The 18,740-nt window shown below is 52.5% G+C and overlaps 1 protein-coding gene across 3 annotated transcripts; it reads right to left on the reverse strand.

Annotated features, from left to right (window-relative positions):
• Nucleotides 1-24: 24 nt before the first annotated feature.
• Nucleotides 25-13,872, reverse strand: FOXP3 (forkhead box P3). Of its 3 annotated transcripts, XM_055339176.1 has the most exons (12): nt 13,860-13,872; nt 7,105-7,333; nt 6,470-6,574; nt 6,243-6,381; nt 5,746-5,833; nt 5,572-5,676; nt 4,564-4,651; nt 4,303-4,383; nt 3,220-3,370; nt 2,428-2,504; nt 1,129-1,230; nt 25-931 (listed from the first exon to the last, which is right to left on the reverse strand). In XM_055339176.1, the coding sequence occupies exons 2-12, from the start codon at nt 7,309-7,311 to the stop codon at nt 782-784; spliced, it is 1,293 nt and encodes a 430-aa protein (XP_055195151.1). In that variant the 5' UTR covers nt 7,312-7,333; nt 13,860-13,872; the 3' UTR covers nt 25-781. The 3 variants fall into 3 exon arrangements, with proteins under 3 accessions (XP_055195151.1, XP_055195150.1, XP_055195152.1); XM_055339175.1 differs by lacking the exon at nt 13,860-13,872 and having other exon boundaries at nt 7,105-7,599; XM_055339177.1 differs by lacking the exons at nt 6,470-6,574; nt 13,860-13,872 and having other exon boundaries at nt 7,105-7,599.
• Between the last annotated feature and the right edge of the window lie 4,868 nt (nt 13,873-18,740).

Here is an 18,740-nt window from a genome sequence, read left to right on the forward strand (position 1 = left end):
GGCAGGTGAGACATGGGGTATGTTTGGTGATTCAGTGTGTATGGCTGTGAAAGCCCATGTGGGACGCAGGAGACCCACTGGGGTGCCAAGTGCATGTGCATGCCCATGAGATGCACAGGTATATTCTGGTGGGCCATGTGACCAAGCTGATGTTTTGGGAGCTGTGTGAGAATGTGCACAGCTGGGATGTGTTTGTGTGGCTCTTTGGGACCTGAGATCCTGAAGGTACCAAGGCTGCTTCTGTGCGGGTCCCTGGGCACATCTCCTGTGACACTGCACCTGTGGGCCTGGGGATGGCTGTGGGTGGGTGCTTTGGGGTATGGGGGCTGACAAGGCTGTGCTAGGGTGCGATCGTCTGCCTCATTGCAGGCCTGAGGTTGTCTGAGTGTACGGAGGCAGGCTCTTTGTGTTCTGGTGTTTGTACTGCATCTAAGGGACTGGATTGTGACCATGCATGTGTCTTTTCCAGCCCCGGGGTCATCTGTGAGAATGACTGAGGCAGGCTGGATGTGTGGTTGTTTGTGAAGGCTCAGTTTGGCTAAGGAGTGTGTTGCAGGAAGCTGGGATGGGAGCTGGGGCTGGGGCCCCTCTGAGCAGCCTGGGTACAGAGCATTTGACCTAAAGAGGGTGGTCAGCTGAGGATCAGGGTCCCTGTACACCTCACTTTGTGGTCCCTGTAGGCATATCCAGGGTCCGTAGTCCCTGCCCCTGGCCACTTCCATCCCACCACCACCCCTCGTTCGGCCCCTGTCCTTCCTTCCTCCTTTCCTTTGCTTTGAGTTTAGGGGCCAGGTGTGGGGTTGGAACTCCTGCTAGGCCTCTGGCTTCTCTTCTTGCGGAACTCGAATTCGTCCACGGTCCACACGGCCCCCTTCTCACTCTCCACCCGCACGAAGCACTTGTGCAGGCTCAGATTGTGGCGGATGGCATTCTGTGGAAGGCAGGCCAGCCAGGCCGGGGGCAGGGGAAGCAGGCAGGCAGTCATCCTCTGAGGTCAGCAGTACCCATCAAAAGCTGGCCCCCTGCCCCTTCCCTACATGCCTACACGCCCTCCCACTCCTGAGCTTGGCCAGTACTATGGTAGCATTTGAGGCCCTCCCAGCCACTGCTACCTCCAGAGGAACTCACCTTCCAGGTGGCAGGGTGGTTCCTGAAGAAGGCAAACATGCGTGTGAACCAGTGGTAGATCTCATTGAGTGTCCGCTGCTTCTCAGGAGCCTCCAGGATGGCCTGGAGGTTGGGGGGCAAGGGGGTTACTTCTCCAGCTGAGAGTGGTAGTGGCCCGCCCTGGGTATCTGACATGGGTGGAACTGTGGGGGTGGGGGAGGGGAGGGAGAGAGATGGTGTGGGGTGATAGGTCAGAGACAGGGTCAGAAGTGGGCTGAGGGGTCAGGCCAGGATGGGGTGAGGTAAAGGGGAAAGGCTGACATTGTGGTAAGGTCTGGCTCAGGGTATGGCCAGGATCAGGTTAAAGGTCTGGGACGGAGCTGGAGCTGGCTGTCTCCACAGGGGTGAGGTTGCAGGGTTTGGGGAGGTTGAAGGCCAGGAGCAGGGTCAAGTTAAGGATTTGGGCAGAGTAAAAGGTCTTCAGGGAGGGGATTCATTAAGGGTCTGGCTGGGGATGGACTGGGGTGAGTTGAGGGCTCAGGGATGGGATAGCATTAGGTTAGGAGTCGGAGGTGGACCTAGTGATACAGCAATCTTATGTGTCAGGCATGTATTTGGGTTCAGGGTCAAGAAGGAGGTTGGTTGTGTATGGTCCTTAAGGGTCAGGGCTTGTGTTAGGTGTGGAGTGAGGCTAAAGGTCAGGGAATTTGATCTGTTTGGGTTTAGGAATGGGGTTAAGTAAAGGGTCAGAGGTTATGGCTGCAGTGAAGTTCTGGGTCAGGATGGGGCTAGGCAGGGGAATGTAGGGGCTAGGTGTGGGCCTACCCAGGATAAAGGTCTGGGCAGGCTCTAATGGAAGTGCTGTAAAGGCATCAGGGAGATTCACATGAAGCGTTTGGGATGGGGTGAGGCCAAGGGTCAAAGAGACGTCACAGGAAGGGGTTAGAGGCAGGGTCTGGCCGAGGAATGTGTTGACATATTGGGGCATGTACGGGGCTGGGAAAGGAGTTAGGATAGTATCTGTGGTGGGTTTAGGGCACGGGGCAAAGATCAGGTTCATTGTGGGGCTATTCTACAGGTCTGGGTGGGGGTACATATGGGTGGGTAGTAGGGAAGGGGTGGGTCGAAGGCCCGAATTTGGCTTGCACTGGCCTGGATAGTGGTTTGGGTTTGGGTTTGGGGGCAGGTCTGGGGTGAAGCCAGCATGGGGAATCATATCTGAGACTTGTCCTGGGTGTGCTCAGAAGGAGGCTGGGAATGTGGGAGGCCGGTCCCCACCCCGTTTCTTTTCCTTCTCCTTGACCCCCACTGCCTGCTTACCCAGCGGATGAGGGTGGCATAGGTGAAGGGGGGGCGCATGTTGTGGAATTTGAAGTAGTCCATGTTGTGGAAGAACTCTGTAGGGGGTTGGGGAGAATCAGGCCCCATCCTGGAGTGCCTCACTCCCTCTCCCATCCTCCATGCTACAAACAGAATCAAGTAGAATCTACCCTGGCTGAAATCCCTTGCTAACAGCACCGCTTTTCACCATTGGAGTTACTGTGCCAAGCCCCGGGCGTCAAGTATATGGCTCACCATTAGCACCATTCTCACCAAAATGGGCCTTGCTGTCCCCAAAGTTTAGAAGAAGTGAAGTAGCTGGCACACCAAAGGGATGTCACTGGCCAAGTGGCAGAGCCAGGCTGACACTCAAGGGCCTGGATCCCTCTTAAGCCCACAGCCCAGGCCTTGTGGGCAGTAAGGGGGTCTGTGAGCTTGGGAGAGTCATGCCGCTTTTCCTTGAAGGGGGAAGGGACAGTCCCTTGGAATCACTTGGCTAGTTCTCTCCCTTCTGATGACCAAATGGAGTAGCCGAAGCCCAGAATGAGTGAGCCCTGAGCCCCAGGGGAGATGGGGCTAGACACGAGAAGCCATGATGGGGAGCTTGCAGGCTTTGGAAACGCTGAGAGGCAGCTTTTGCAAGCAGTTGAGTTTTCCCAAAGGCAGGGTAGCAGTGCTGGGGAGGGGCAGGACTGGCTGTCTCCCCCCACCTCTGTGCCAGTCAGGGGGATTAAGGGCTCAGGATGAAGGTGGTGGGGGGCGGGCACCATGTAGGGCATAGACCATCCTTACCTGGGAATGTGCTGTTTCCATGGCTGCCCCAGAGGTGCCTCCTCACAGCAAACAGGCCATCAGGGGCCTCCTGGGGGCTGGACCAGGCCGGGCCCGTGGTGGCAGGAGTGCCAGCAGCTACGATGCAGCAGGAGCCTTTGTCAGATGATGCCTGCAGGAGGAGGGAGAGGCTACTGACTCAGAGGCTTAAACTTTCCACTTCAGTTTTAAATACGTAAGTGTTTTTAAAAACAAGGGAGCTCTCTTCTCCTTTCCAGTCTGATGTGGAATCTCACGAAGCAGCATGAGTTGTATTTATGAGAGTGTGAGTGTGGAGAGTGTGGAGGTGTGTGTGTGTGTGTGTTTAAGATTTTATTTTATTTATTCATAGAGACAGAGAGAGAAAGAGAGAGGCAGAGGGAGAAGCAGGCACCACACAGAGAGCCTGACGTGGGACTCGATCCCAGGTCCCCAGGATCATGCCCTGGGCTGCAGGCGGCGCTAAACCGCTGCGCCACCGGGGCTGCCCGTGTGTGTGTGTGTGTGTGTGTGTGTGTGTGTGTGTGTGTGTGTTTAGAGCACTAATGCTGGTGCCTCAAGCTGGGGCTGAATGGGGCTCCTCTCCTACCCAACTGTGACCTTAGGGATGATAGGAATACCTATCTCACAGCATCAGGAGGATGAGATAAATTAACCCCAGCAAAGTGCTCAGGAACAGTGCCTTGCACTTGGGGCCGGCTTCATGGGTGTGTGGCTTGTTTAATCACACAGGTCTCTGTACTGTGTCTACTGCTCTGTGGTGGTCATCTTGAAACTTGAGCTCCCTGTTTCTATTTTGCACTGGCCCCTGTGTGTTATATAGCCAGCCCTGCCAGTGGCACAGGGTCTGCCTCCAGTAAGTGGTGATTTGCTGCTGCTTTGAAAAATCAAGATCACAATGTTTTGGGAATCTAAGGGTCAGAGGGTTTGTAACTGAAGAGGACAGATTTCCAGGTCTGGGCATGTTTGGAGCTGGCCCCAGTCCTAGGGCCTGGGTTCGAGGTTAAGTCCCCTCCCCCAACCCCCCCAGTTGTCTCTTACACCTGTGGGCCTGGGGTGGCTCACCGTGGATGGAGCTTTGGTCAGGGTCATCTTCCCAGCCAAGTGGGCCTGCATAGCACCCAGCTTCTCCTTCTCCAGCACCAGCTGTGAGGATAGGCACAAAGTGAGGACTCACCTTGGCCTTTTTCTGTCACATCTTTGCTCAGGCCATGGTCCTTCCTGGGAGTGCCCTACCTCCTCCCTTCCTTTATGCCAGCCCCCATCCTGGGTGAGCTAAGCACAGGGTGGACATAAGGCTCACCCATCATCCCCCCCCCATGTCACCTGCTGTTCCAGAGACTGCACCACCTCCCTCTGGAGGAGACACTGTGCTCTGCCCTTCTCATCTAGGAGATGGTCCGCCTGGCAGTGCCTGGATAGGGGGAAGATTCCATGTGGGTGACCATGGTGGGCCTGCCTCCTGACTCAACACTCCGAGTGAGGAGAGCCAGACCATCTTGGAGACGTCTCTGCAGAACCTCAGCTTCTCTCCCCTCTCTACCTCAGTCTCTCTCTTAAACCTGCTCTTGCTTCAATACACGCTACTTGGCATCTCCTGATGCCAGGCCTGAGCTCGCCGCTTGAGCCCAGCCAGGAGGCTGGAGATGATGTTGGGAGGCTGGTGAGTTAAGAGCAGACCAGGTAGATGAGGGCAGGAGAGGCACTCCAGGTGGAGGGGACAGCCTGTGTAAAGTCATGGTCATGAAGAGGACAGGGTGCAGAGTTGCCACTGGTAGTTGGGTATGGTTGGAAAAGGGTGTGTGTGTGTGTGTGTGTGTGTGTGTGTGTGTGTGTGTGTGTGTGGCTGAGGGGAGGGAGCAAGAGCCACTGTGAGAATCTGGGACTTTGGTGCTCAATAAAATCAGGCTGCTGTATTGGCATGAGGGGTAGGACAACAGGGCAAAGTGGTCAGGAGTGTGGATTCTAGAGCTTGGCTGCCTGGATTCAAATCCCAGCCCTGTCACTTAGGAACTGGGTGATTTTGATCAAGACACTTAATGTTTTATGGCCTCAGTTTCTGTATCTGTAAAATGGAAGTAAATAATAGTATATACCTCTATTATGATGCCCCAATATAAAGATGGGGAAACCAAGGCCCAGAGAAGCTAAATAGCTTGCCCAAGGTTAGACAGCCAGGGAGTGATGGAGCTGCAATTTGAATCTATAGTCTTAGCCTTTGCCTTTCGTCTTGTCACTACCTACTGAGATGAGGCCTGAGCTAAGACCTGTACCACATGCCACCTCCCACAGACTGGAGACCCTTCTGGACTGGAACAGGCCTGGGTCACTCACTTGAGGAAATCCTCTGGCTCCTCGAAGACCTTCTCACATCCAGGCCACTTGCAGACACCATTTGCCAGCAGCGAGTAGGAGCCCTGGGGCATGGTCGGAAGGGTGCTGGGGGGACACAGGGTGTCAGGGGAGAGAGTGGCAGGGCAAGGGCCCTTCCCAGCCTGGTCCACTCACCTGTCTTTCCTGGGTGTGCTGGGGCTTGGGAAGGTGCAGAGCAGTGTTGGCTCCCTGGACACCCACTCCAGGCTGGCTACGTTGATCCCTGCGGGTGGGGGCAGGGTACCTTGGGGGACTGTGGGCTGGGCCCTCCAGCTTAGCCCACAAAGACTCTCATTTTGAACTTTCCACCCTCCTGAGCCTTGCAGGCCCTGACTCCCGGGAGGGTTGGGGGGTGCTCTGTTGTCCCTAATGTCCAAGGCTTCTGGTGGAGCAGCTCAAAGACTGCCATTTGCAAATGCTGACATTTTGACTGCAAAGAGCTGTGGTTCTGTGATTTTTGCTATTCTGCATCTTTAAGGTTCTGAGCCTGACATTTTCAGGAGGTTGGAGTTTCCTAGATGAGAAGACCTGATGCCTCCGACCTCCTGAAGGCTGCCATTCGGCAGCCTACGCTGCTCACATTCAAGCACCCAGGGGCTCGGTTTCTGTAGAGCTGTGGGGTGGGGTGTTACCAGGTGGCAGGCCTGGCCGGGCCTTGAGGGAGAAGACGCTGGTGGCAGCAGTGGGTGGTGGCAGGCTGATCATAGCTGGGCTGTCCAGTGGGCGCACCTGCAGCACCGGGGTCCGAGTGTGGGTACCCACCGTGGAGAGCTGGGGGAACACGGGGGCTGTGGTTCAGCCTACCCCTGCCCAGTTCTCCCACCTGCTCCCCTCTGCCCTGCCCATTGCGGGTTAGTACCTGGTGCATGAAGTGTGGCCTGTCCTGGAGGAGCGCCTGCAAGTGGGGCGAGGGGCTCAGCCGTGCCCCAGAAGGTGCCACCATGACCAGGGGCACTGTGGGCAGCTGGGGGGAGAGGAGAAGGCATACAGATGAGGTGCCGTCCTTTTCTTCACTGCTCTACACATCTCACTCATATACTCCTTACCACAGCCCCACGTGGTGGGCACTGACCATCCCCATTTCACCTATGTAGAAACTGAAGCTCCAGGAATGACTTCTTCCAGATCAAATGGCTAATAAGTGGCAGAACTGGCCTCAACTCTGTCACCTTACCGCCTCGGGCTCCAGCCCTCTCCCCTATCACATGGGGATGGGGACACATGGCCATGCCCGTGGGACCATGATAGGATCTCCTCTCCTGAGACAGGGATTGGGAGGTCGGGGAGAGCCTCGGATCTCTGAGACCTGCTAACCAGGGACTTTCTTGGCTCTGCGACATCTGCATAAGTCACAGACTTGCCTGGGACCCAGAAAACCACTTCCTGTGCCCCAGCTGGGCCCCCCGCCCAGTGCCACAGTAAAGGTTGGCACCTGTAGGCCCAGGTACCCACCCCCTGCCTGCCCCATCCTGGGCCCTGGGCCCGGGGCCTCACCTGCAGCTGCGATGGTGGCATGGGGTTCAAAGAGGAGGAGGCATGGGCCCCGCCTCGGAGGTCCCGGCCCTGGAAGGTCACCCCCGGGCCCTTGGCCCCAAGCAGGTCCGAAGCCTTGGGTGCAGCCCTCCAGCTGGGCAAGGCTCCTGGGGATGGGCCAGGTGCCAAGGAAGGGGCTGAGGGCTTGGCTGGCCTGGGGTTGGGCATCGGGTCCTTGTCCGAGGGCAGGCTGTGGGGACATAGGAGGAAGGAGTCACACATGTCCCCAGCAGGTGCATGAACTACTCAACCACCTGAACCATGTGGACCCCCAACTCTGGTCAGAGCAGGCAGCAGTTGGGGCCTGTTCCCAAGGGCTCCACAGCTGGATCCCAGCTCTGATCATGTGTCCATGTGGCACACAGCCATGCATACAGCGGTGTCAGGAACACAGGTATGCATGTGTCTCCACACATGTCCCATGTGCAGATGTGCCCAGGGTCAGCACTCAGCCTGCCTGTGCATGTGGGCAGAGCCCTGCTGGTGATGTGTCCTCCTCCACAGGGGAGGTAGGGGATTGGAGTAGTTTGTGGGGCCTCAGACAGAGCAGGGGCAGGTCTCGGCTTTTCTCCCCCAACTGCTTGAGGGTTGTCTTCAAACCACAGCTCCCTGGTCCTCCCTGCACTTTGCACAGGCCACATAATATTTGCTGATCCTGCTGGGACTGGTCTCTGACTTTCCTGGTGGCACAGTTTTATCCCAGTGACCTGGCATATACAAGAGCAGAGGGGGGCCATGGACTCAAGATCCCTCTGGACGGTGTGAGAGGGACAGGTTTTAGAAAGGTAAGAGCAGGGATACTGGCAAGGAGGCTCCTGTGACAGTCCAGTCACCAAGTGACAATGGTGGCACAGACAGGATGGTGGCAGTGGAGATAGAAGTCGATGGATTCTGAGTGTGTTTCGGAGGTGGAGTCAGAAGACTTTGCTGGCACCTTGGATGTGGTGGGGGGTGGTGAGAGGGGGAGGGTCAAGGTGACCTCCAGCCAGGTATTTGCCTGAGCAGCTAGATGGACAGAGTGGATGCCACCTGAGATGGGGGGAACAAGGTTGGGGGTGACGATCCAGGTGTGGATGGACATGAAGAGTCTGGCATTAGACATGAAAGTGGAAATACTGAGTGGGCAGGAGTCTGAGTACACAAGTCTGGAGCTCAGGCAGGGATAGGGTCTGATCATCTCTGGGCTCCTGCCTTGCATGAAGCTGAAGTGGCAGGTGGCCACAGGGGAGAGAGATAGGCTCTCTTGAGCCAGGGCTTGTGGGAGCATCTTGACTCAGCCCCCACCAGAGTTTACCCCAAGTCTGCTTTCCAAGCCTGCACTCATATTCTATGCCTTGCCTGGAATGTCTGCTCTTCCTCCGTATCCCCTATCTGAGCCCTATCCAGAAAGTCCTCTGTAATGGCTCCAGGCTCCTTTGCTGAGCCCTAGAACCTTCCACTCCGTGACAGGCAGGGCTTCAGTTTCTCAGAATCCCAGTCTAAGAGGAATCCAGAGCTGGAAGAGGCTGCCTTGTCCAATTGCCATTTTACTGAAGGGAATACCCAGGTGCAGCGTTCCACAATCCTATGGGCAACTTGAGAGCTCCGTATCTTACTCTAGAAAGTGTGTGTGTGTGTATGTGTGAGAGAGAGAGAGAGACACTCCCCACCCCACTTCACCCCGCAGCACTGGGTTGGGCACGTAGCTGCTGATAGCAGCCCAGGCTGGCAACAAGCAGGGTTTAGGGGAGCAGCTGCTCCTTCCTTTCTTTGCTGTCAGCTCACAGGGATTGTCAGAGCTCTGGTGCAGAGGGAGGTGCAGGTGAGAATCCAGGTATTAAACTTTTGGTCTCTCACGGGGGTTAGAACATTACTACATGAGAATCAAGAGCCTGGATCTATGGAGGCTCATAACTCAGCGACCGTGAGGAGGTGAGCAAATGAATGAAGGCAGAGATCAGGGTGATGCTTCTAGAAAGCCAAGGCATGCCAAAGACTGCCAGCAATTCACCAGTAGCTAGGAGAGAGGCACAGACAGATTCTCCCTCACAGCCTTAGGAGGAACCAACCTTGCCGACACCTTGATCTTGGACTTCTGGCCTCCAGAACTGTAAGACAATAAATTTCTGCTATTTAAGCCCCTCCCAGTTTGTGGTACTTTGTTACAGAAGCCAGAGTAAACTAATACTAATTTTGGTCAGTGAGTGGATGGTTTCCACCACTCTGGCCTGGCTCACATGGCTGGCCTGTGGTCACTTCTGAAGCTGCCTGGACACTTGTCTGTGGGTCATAAGAAATCTCTTTCTCAGACACGTCTAAGATGTCCAGACTCAGAGAAGCACAGATACATTCTCAGAAAGGGGACACAGATATGGTCTGTCTGATGGTAGGGAACCTGGAGGGCCGGGCTGGGCAGCCAGCTTCCTGCACTGTCTGTTGGGGCGTCCCTTTCTGACTATTTCTCAGAAGCTGCATGGAGGATGTTTCTGGGACGCAGAGCATGTTTTCATATCGGGGTCTGCATCTGGGCCCTGTTGTCACGTCTCCAGATTTTCCGCCATTGACGTCATGGCGGCCGGATGCGCTGGGCTTCATTGGCCCCAAGGAGGAAGAGAAGGAGGCAGATACCCCACCCCACGGGTTTCGTTCCGAGAACTGGCTGGCCCATCCTGCAGCCGTCTTGGCCCAGGTGGGGGTGATGTGGGTGCCTGCGGATGTGGTGAGTGACGTCCATCTGGCCACCATGACAAGCCCTGGGCCCTGTAGACTTGGGCCATGGAGAGGCCTAATGTTTGATGCTTGGGGAGTACCATGCAGATCTGACAGATATTGGGACCCTGGGGGAGGGGTTTTCAAGGGGGGGTCTTCTTAGGTTCAAAGGATCCCAGAATCTCAAACCCACTCTGTGGGGTCCATGGGTCCAACTGCAAAGTATGTGAAAGGTAATGTCAATGGTGTCCAAACTCACTGGAACTCCCTGAAGGACAGGAAGCTCCCTACCTCATAGGGCCTTTGAGGCTTAGAATTGTAGCAAGCCTCCTCTTAGCCTCCCTACTAAGTTCTGTGATGGCAAGAGGGGTCAGAATCATCTCTACTCCCCCTAGCCTGGGGTTGGGCTCTGCCACTAACTAGCTATAACTCTCCTCAGGCTCATATGTAAAGTGGGATAATAATAGTACCCCTCTTCCAAAGTTAATGCACATGAAACGTTAACAAAATGTCAGTGATGGTCAGTGAACACTTACAGGGTCTCAGTCTCCCTGCCCATTCAAGGACAATGTTCCCATACTCACAGCCATGCCACAAAATATGGGGAGGGAAGGAGAGGGAGGTAGAGACCAGCATGCCTTTGGCTAGAGCCTCATTGCAGGGAGCAGGAAAAGCCTCAGTCAGTAGAGAGCCCACTGCCAGGCTCTCTGGAAGGGCCCCAGGATGGGAGATCCCAGGAACCAGTGCCAACGCTGGGGACATGGTTGAGCTCTATCCATAGCCAGACCCAGAGCCAGACTGACTGACTTATATTCTTCCAGTGTCACTACCCTCTGGCCACAAGGCCTCCTGACCCAGGGGATCCTGGGACCCCACCCTGACTAGTTCTTGTGAGGATGGGCCTCCATACTGGCCCATGTGGCCATGGAGCCTCCTGCCTGTTTAAGCATCCAAGTTGTGAGGGCAGAAGGGGGAATGCGGCAGCTGGAGGGCAGCTCAGGTATGCCCCTCCTCTCATGGGTGCTGAGAAGTAAATTGAGGCCCACAGTGGGGGAGAGAGACAAAACCAGGGTCCTGCCAAGAGCCCCATGGTCTGAGCTTGGGGCTTAACTCTGCTACTCCATCTCTGGGAGGCCTTGAGAGAGCCCCCACCCGCCCATTTCCAGGCCTCAGTTTGCTCCTCTATACACTGGGTAGAGAGAGGCGTGGAGTAGGTGAGGGCCAGGGCCCTTCCACTTCATGTCTGGGTGACTTGTTACATGTCTACAGGGTGTCAAGTCGACAATTTCCCCTCCATCCAGGGGACTGGCTGAAAGACAGGGATACATGGAGACAAAGAAACAGGAATAGGGAGAGATAGACAGATAGGCATAGGGGAACACAAAGACCCAGAGAACAAGAGATACAGAGATATGGGAGAGACATGAGGTGGGACAGAGATACACAGAGAGTGAGAGATGCTGGAAGAGAGGGAAGGGGAGAGAGAGAGAGAGAGAGAGAGAGAGAGAGAGAGAGAGAGAGAAGAGGAACTCCCAGGAGCAGAAAGTCCTAGAAGTACACACAAGGAGGGAAACAGAGAATGAGAGAAACCAAAAGAATAAGATAGAGGGAGAAGGAGAGAGAGAGTGAGGGAGGGAAGGAGAGAAAGGGAGAGAGGGGGTAGGAATAGATAGACATGGATGTCCCAAATAGGAACAGTTGCTAATCTCTGGCTGGAGGAACTGAGGCTGCAACAGATAAAAAAAAAAAAAAACTGAAGAGCAAGATGCTGGGGGGCCTGTGGTCAGCGAATCTACTGTATGGCAAAGCAACAATCAGCAAAGTGGTATGGCTCAGACACTGAGGAACAGAACAAAACAGAAAAGTTGATCACAGACCAATGTCTAGAGGGAATCAAGTTCGTGAAGAGTGTGGCATTTCAAACTGGGAGATGGTGGAGGATATACTTGTTTGACAAATGCTTCTGGAAACGTTAAGGGAAAAAGACAAAGTTATTGAATGAATAATCAGTCCATTTTTCCCACCAATTCCTCTCTGCCCAGTTTGAAAAGTCATCATCATCATGTACCCCAAAATACATTCCAAATCTATGAAAGAGATAAATAAGAATATCTAATGTTGCTCTTGGGTTTCTTATGTGCCAGGCCCTGTGCTAAACACTTAACATGGGTAATACATTTAATCCTCACAACAACTCTTTGAGGCAGGTGCTGCTATAATCATCATGGTATCTATAAGGAAATGAAGGTACAGACAAGTTAAATGCCTGCCTAAAAATCACACAGATGGCTTGAGGTGAGGCTGGGTTTGTCCCAGACAGTCTGGCTCCAGTACCCACACTCTTAACCTCCACAGCAAATGGAAAAAATGAAGCCATAAAAGAGACTAGAAGCCAACACAGGTGAACATTTATCTCATTTTCAAGTGGGAAAGGACTTTCTAAGCATAAAACCAGAGATAGTAACCACAGAAGAAAAGAGTAACCCATTTGACTATATAAAAACATCATAGCATCACAAAACTCCATAAACAAATAGAAAAAGTGAGTGATGAATTGGGGAAAAATATTTGCTATACATGTATGGCCATTGGAAGGTTAATATCCTTTCTAAATAAAAAGCTATGACAAATCAATAAGAAAAAATGATGAACACCCTATTAGGACTAAGGATATGACCAGACAACTTAAGAAAAAGTACAGATGATTAATAGATAGTATAGGTAATCAAAGAATGCAAATGTCAACAATGTTGTAATATTTTTTCTTACCTGTTATGCTGAGAAATGATTTAAAAATGAAAATACCCACCAAGGGTTAGCTTGAGTACAAGAAGCACAAAACAGGACAACCTTTTGAAAGAACAGTTTGCAGAGAGGGTCAGAAACCTTAAAAATGCACATCCCCCTTGTCCCAGCAACTCCATTTTCAGGAATCCAAGGAACTATCAGGAATGATTATGGGGAAAACCTAGAAATAACCCAAATGTCTGGGAATTGGCACTGGGTCAAACCAATTATGGTTCATATCAATGTGAGGACAGTCTTGACAGCCACAAAAGATCATATGTTGAAACAATTTTTAGTGACCTACAAAAACACTCCTGCTAATTAAATAAGACAGGAATAAAACCAATAGAGAGAGTGGTTCTAATTTGATTAAAAAAATACTAACAGCTAACAGTGAGCACTTGCTAAGACTACAGAGATGAACTGGCTCCAGCCCTAAACAGCCTGCTTGGTTCTTGGACACGGACTCTGGACACACACATACACACATACACACAGGCACACACGCATGCATGCACACACACACGGTCCTGGGGTAGGACCACTTAGCTAAACCATGATTGACAATGGCATTAAGTGCCCCCCAGGAGGTTCTCTCATGCCATGCAAGCCCAGGTTCAATTAAGCGCTCAGCCTGACCCAATAGCTCACAATCCTCCTTCGATAGGGGCAAAGAGAAGTGATGCTCACTCTTGTAAAAATGGAAATGTCCTCATCGAAGTTACTCAGTACACTATCATTAGGCACCAACTGTACAAAGCTCTGTGCTGGATGTTGGGCAGGAAGGCGGGTGGAAGAAGGCTAGACAAGAGAGCAGGAGAAATGGTGGGAGTGAAACAGAGGAAAGAAGATAGATGGGGTGTGGTGAAGATGGAGGAGACAGAGACAGGAAAGCTGGGCAGACCCTGAGAAAGAGCGGTGGAGTCTGAGTGTCAGGGAAACAGACAAGGGCGGGCAGAGCAACATGGAAAGAGGGAGATGGGGCGAGCTATGAAAAGACAAGAGGTGAAGAGAAGGGAGGGGTGTAGTTGAAATTTCCAGTTACACCTGGATAGTGTTCAAGTCATTCAAAGCTCTGAAATTCATAAAGACTGGCAGTTGGCCTATTAAAATAAAATCCTGCCCATCTCCACATCGATCAATTTCTTTATCTTTGCCTCTGCCCATGCATTGATTAAGCACTTTACCCATCAGTCTGCTGGGATTTATTATTACTCTTATTATTGTAAAAAATATCTTACCTGACTGGAGCCACAGTTGCTGTGCATGTCTTGATGGTACCAGAGGGTTCCTGACCACCCCCCAGTGCCTGCCTCACTGCCATCTCTTCCACTGGACCCGCATTTGATGGGGAAGAGCAAGGGCACTCACCTTGGTGAAGTGGACTGGCAGAAAAGGATCAGCCCAGCTTGTGGGAAACTGTCACATATCAAAAACAACTTTGCTTTTATACCGAGAAGAAAAACCACGGTGTGGAAGCCACAGACCTCTCTCTTCTAATAATCCAATTTTTTTCTCGATGAGTGTGTGTGCTGATAATCACAGGGTGGGGGGGGGGTTCTCATAGTTTTTTCTCTCTCTTGCTCTCTCTCTCTCTCTCTCACTTGCTCGCTCTGTTTCTCCTCTTCTTGATTATGAGACTTAAACGGAAATTTTGAAATTTTGGGTTTTTTCTTTGCCCTTTACGAGTCATCTGAAAATATGATTTCTTCCCCTTGCCACAGAGGTGAGAGGTATCAATGAGATAACAGGGCTCATGAGAAACCACAGTTTTTTACACAAAAGTGTGTAGAGTTAGAAAAAAAAAACAAGGGAAAAAAAACCTCAAATAAATCACAGAGGCGTCCCAAACAGGCAGAGATACCACTGTGAGTGTGATGGGTCAGGAGACACCAGGGAAAGAAACTGAATAGGCTGAGTTTCCAGAGGCCTGCTCCATACCTCAGTTCCCCCCCTAGGGAGAATTGATATGGTCGTCACTGCTCTTACTGCCCAAGGAGCTCTGCAACCCATCTCCCCACAGAGGGGGCATGGAAGTCATTTCATGGAGAAAAATGCAGGGAGTCCCTTTCTATCTGCCACAACTCACAGAATCGAACAGTCAGAGAATCACTGGCTCCCAGAATCCACTTAGCATCACTGAGTGAGGAAAGGGAGCAAAGTCTCATCACGTAGTAGGGCTTGAGAGCTCTAACCTGGAGGGTACCCTACAGGGAAGGACCTGAGGAAGCCTCCAGTGTTAATGCATCTGTCCTCATGAAGCCCAGAAGCCCCTTGGGACACTGGCCCTCTCTTTGTCAAGGACACCATGACCCGATGCTTCTAGGCCCCCAGCCTTTGCGATTTTCTACTTTGAAAAAATCCCAGGTTCCCAGGTTTCAGGATTCCAAATATCAGCCACCATCCCCATAGCTGACATTTATCTCCAATTTTCCATATGGCAGACACAGTGCTGAATGATTCTCCCCAATGATCACATTCAGTCCTCACCACAGCTTTCTGTAGTCCATCTTGTCATTGTGGCCATTACACATATAGGGAAAACAGAAGTGTGAAGTAGTCGAGCAATGTGTCCACGGTGACAGAGCTGGCAAGTGGGGGCTCTGCCTTCTTTGGTGCCAGCCTTAAAAACCCCCAGTGTCCTTGGGCCTAACAGTCTTGGATCTTAAAATTCTGGGATGCCATGACAGGGAAGTTCTGAGATTTGGAGATTCCTCTGGGGGCTTGAAGCTTGTGAGGTTTTACGGTTGTCCAAGAAGTGGCGGCTGCATTTCCTTACTTCACCAGGAACCCTCCTTTAACCAGTGGTCAACAGGGGAGACCAGACTCCAGGGGCTTCTCCTGATCGGTCATGGCTGTGACTCCCAGACCCCGGCTCCTCAGTGCCCTGCAGGGTTCTGTTATCCAATGTTTACTCCAAGCCCTCTGCAAGATTGGCTTCAGGCCTAGGGAAGAGAGATTGGAAACCACTTTTTATTCACATGGTACAAATCTAGTGGCCAAGACCCACCCCTTAACCCCTTCACCTTCCCCCACCCACCTCCAAAACCCTGGAAGAAAGGAGAGCCTTCTTCTTTCCTTAACTCAGACTCACCTTTCTGGAAAAGCCCAGAGGGGGCCTGATACCTTGGCTTGTGAAGATAAGAAAAAAAAAGTGAGCAGAAAAAAAAGACCTAAAAAAAAAAAAATCAGCCAACAACAATTAAAAAAAAAAAAAACCAAACCCAACCCTCCTTACCATTAGTTCAAAACCAAACTTTCACTGGTTGAGGTTTCTGAGTTGGTGGGACACATCTGAGACCCAAAGATGGCCTGTGTGCGCTGGGCAGCCAGGGGAGGCACCAAAGTGGGATAAGGTCCTCAGGTTGGAGGCTTGCAGGTATCTTGTGTACAGCAGGGGCTTAACTGGTGTGGCCTGTGGTTGGGAGCAAGATGGTGTGAGGAGCTTGTTCGTTAAGGAGTCTTGGGGAACTGCCTTTAGGGATAGGCTAATGACCCCTTGTTCCTCATGGACTTGGGTCTGAACATTCCTTATACTTCCTGTATAACAATAAACTAGGCTAGTTCCGGAGGCTGAGGCCTCATTCCTTGCCTCAGGATCTGTCTCCTCTTAAGACAGGGGGCTGGTTTTCTTTTATAGGGTCAGAGGTGTGGGCTTCATCCTCCTCATACCCTCCCTATAGACCATCCCTCCCTTACTGTCATTCACTCCATGAGAGGAGTGGCCAGAGAAGTAGGGGGATAACTGAGTGAGGGTGGTGGCCCAGGATCCCAGGAGGCCACCTGAGTGGGGCTTGAGGTAAGGGAGGGGTGATGCTGCTGCTGCTGAGACCCTTTACAGAGTGAGGGCTGGCGGGTCAGGTGGGCAGAGAGGGGCAGAGGTCACCACCTCCTTTCTGTATGGGACTATATCCTCTTGTGTGTAAGGTTTCTGGGGGAGAGTACACAGGATTACACGGACAGGTTCGTGAAAGTCCCCAGAGCAGGGGCAGGGGGTGGGAAGGGTTTGACAGACTCCAAGGAGGTGAGGGATGGATCCATGGGGATCATGGATCACCCAAGTGATTCCAGAGGGAACAGCCAGCTTAAAGGCCAGCTTAAAGGCCTTGAGCGGGAGTGTGATTTGCTTCAGGTAGTCAGTGTGGTTAGAAGGGTGGGAGCGAGAGGAAGAGGGGTAGGAGGTGAGGTCAGAGAAGAGACTTGGGGGTTAGACCCTGCAGGACCTTGTAGTCCATGTAGGACTTTGGCTTTTACTCTGAGTGAGGAGGAGGCCACAGGAGGGTTGTGCATAGGGGAGAGACATAAACTGCCTTAGGATTCAACAGGCTCCCTCTGACTGCTGAGTATAGAACAGGTTGTTGGAGTGAAGGTGGAAGAAGGGGAACCTGAGACAAATAGGCTACTGCAGTGGTCCAGTGACTGATGATGTGCTGGCAGTGGAGGGGGTGAGGAGAGGCTGGATTCACAAAATATTTTTTTTTAATTTTTATTTATTTATGATAGTCACACACAGAGAGAGAGAGAGGCAGAGACACAGGCAGAGGGAGAAGCAGGCTCCATGCACCGGAAGCCCGATGTGGGATTCGATCCCGAGTCTCCAGGACCGCGCCCTGGGCCAAAGGCAGGCGCCAAACCGCTGTGCCACCCAGTGATCCCTGGATTCACAAAATATTTTGAATGGGGAGCTGACAATTTGCTCAAGGATGAGAGTCTTGGGGCCAGACCAGGACACAGATAATGCCCTAACTACAAGTAAGACACCCCCGCCCAGCAAATTCTATCTTGGTTAATCCCCTTTTCTTCTGTGATTTTTCCCCTGTTGCTTGCAACTGAAAATAATCCTTCCTGACCCATGACCACCTCCCCCTGGACACAGACCTGAGGAGGGGTAGGCTACTGGGGGGACCTACCCTCTCCTTGGGATGTTGTGCTTCAGAACCTTGCATACAGTAGGTGAGCAGAAAACACTCCCAGGATGGAGGGGGAACGTATGAATGGCCATGCTCAGTGGACAAAAGCTACGTATCAGTTCCCACCCAAGGCAGGACCTCAAAGGAAAGTGAAAGGATGAAGAAGCAGGAGCAGTGCTCCTGGCAGAGGGAACATCAGGAGCAGAGATGGGGGACAGAAAGAGGGAAGTGCGGCCACTTTGGGTGTGGAGTGCCAGCGGGGCAAAAAAGACAGGACTTTAGTTCATGGTTGGTAATGCCAACATGTCCAACCAACTCCTGGCTCATACAGTCAGGCTCAGTGTTTCGCTGAGCTGAAGTTAGAAAAAGCTAATTTTCCAAAAAAGGTTAATTTCTCATTGGGCCATTCATTCAACAATAGTGCCACGTCCTGGAGAATGCTGAGGGTGATCATCAAGGGCATTATTGGCTAGTGGCATTGCTCAAGGAAAGGTTCTGAGGTGGGCAGGGAAGACCCAGTAATTGCGACGGGAGAATCCCTTTTGCTTTCTTAGATCTCACACTAAGGGTGCAGTCTAAGTCTTCAGGGACTCTGGGCATTCACAGCCCCGGGGCAAAGAGAAGTCGCGGAAGGCTAAGGAGATGATAAATCCATTCTCTTCCCAATGGCCGTGCGCATTCTCTGGCTCTGCGGCCCAACCCCCCTACAGCCCAGACTGCCTCCTCTGGCCTCCTTATTGGCTGTTCATCCCCCTCCTTCACACAACCTCCAACACCCCGGTTGGCTCTGTTCTTTTCCGTTCCGCCTCCGTGTCCTTCCGTCCCGCTAGACTTTCTAGCCTTGGCATTGGTTCATTTCGTTTTAGCACTGCCCTTTGAGGTCTCAACTGCCTTCATTCTGGCTCCCTCATTGGCCATCCGTCATCTCTCTTCCCGGCTCCTGCCTTCACCATCCACTCCCATTGGCCCTGTCCCTCCAGTCCCGCCTCCGAGGCCGCTCTTATGTCACCTCTTTCTAGCCTTCGTATTAGCTAGTTTAGCCCTAGCACCGCCTCTCGAAGGCACAGTGCAAGATCACAAGACTCCCCACTGGCCCACTGTGGCCATTATCTTATCGTCATCTCCTCTACGCCACCGGCGCGTGGCTCCCCAGTGGCCATTCACGGTCTCTATCATCGCGTCCCAGCGCCTACGCAACCAAGGGATCTCCTG

Source organism: Nyctereutes procyonoides, unplaced genomic scaffold, assembly GCF_905146905.1.
Source record: "Nyctereutes procyonoides isolate TBG_1078 unplaced genomic scaffold, NYPRO_anot_genome, whole genome shotgun sequence".
Classification (NCBI taxonomy): domain Eukaryota; kingdom Metazoa; phylum Chordata; class Mammalia; order Carnivora; family Canidae; genus Nyctereutes; species Nyctereutes procyonoides.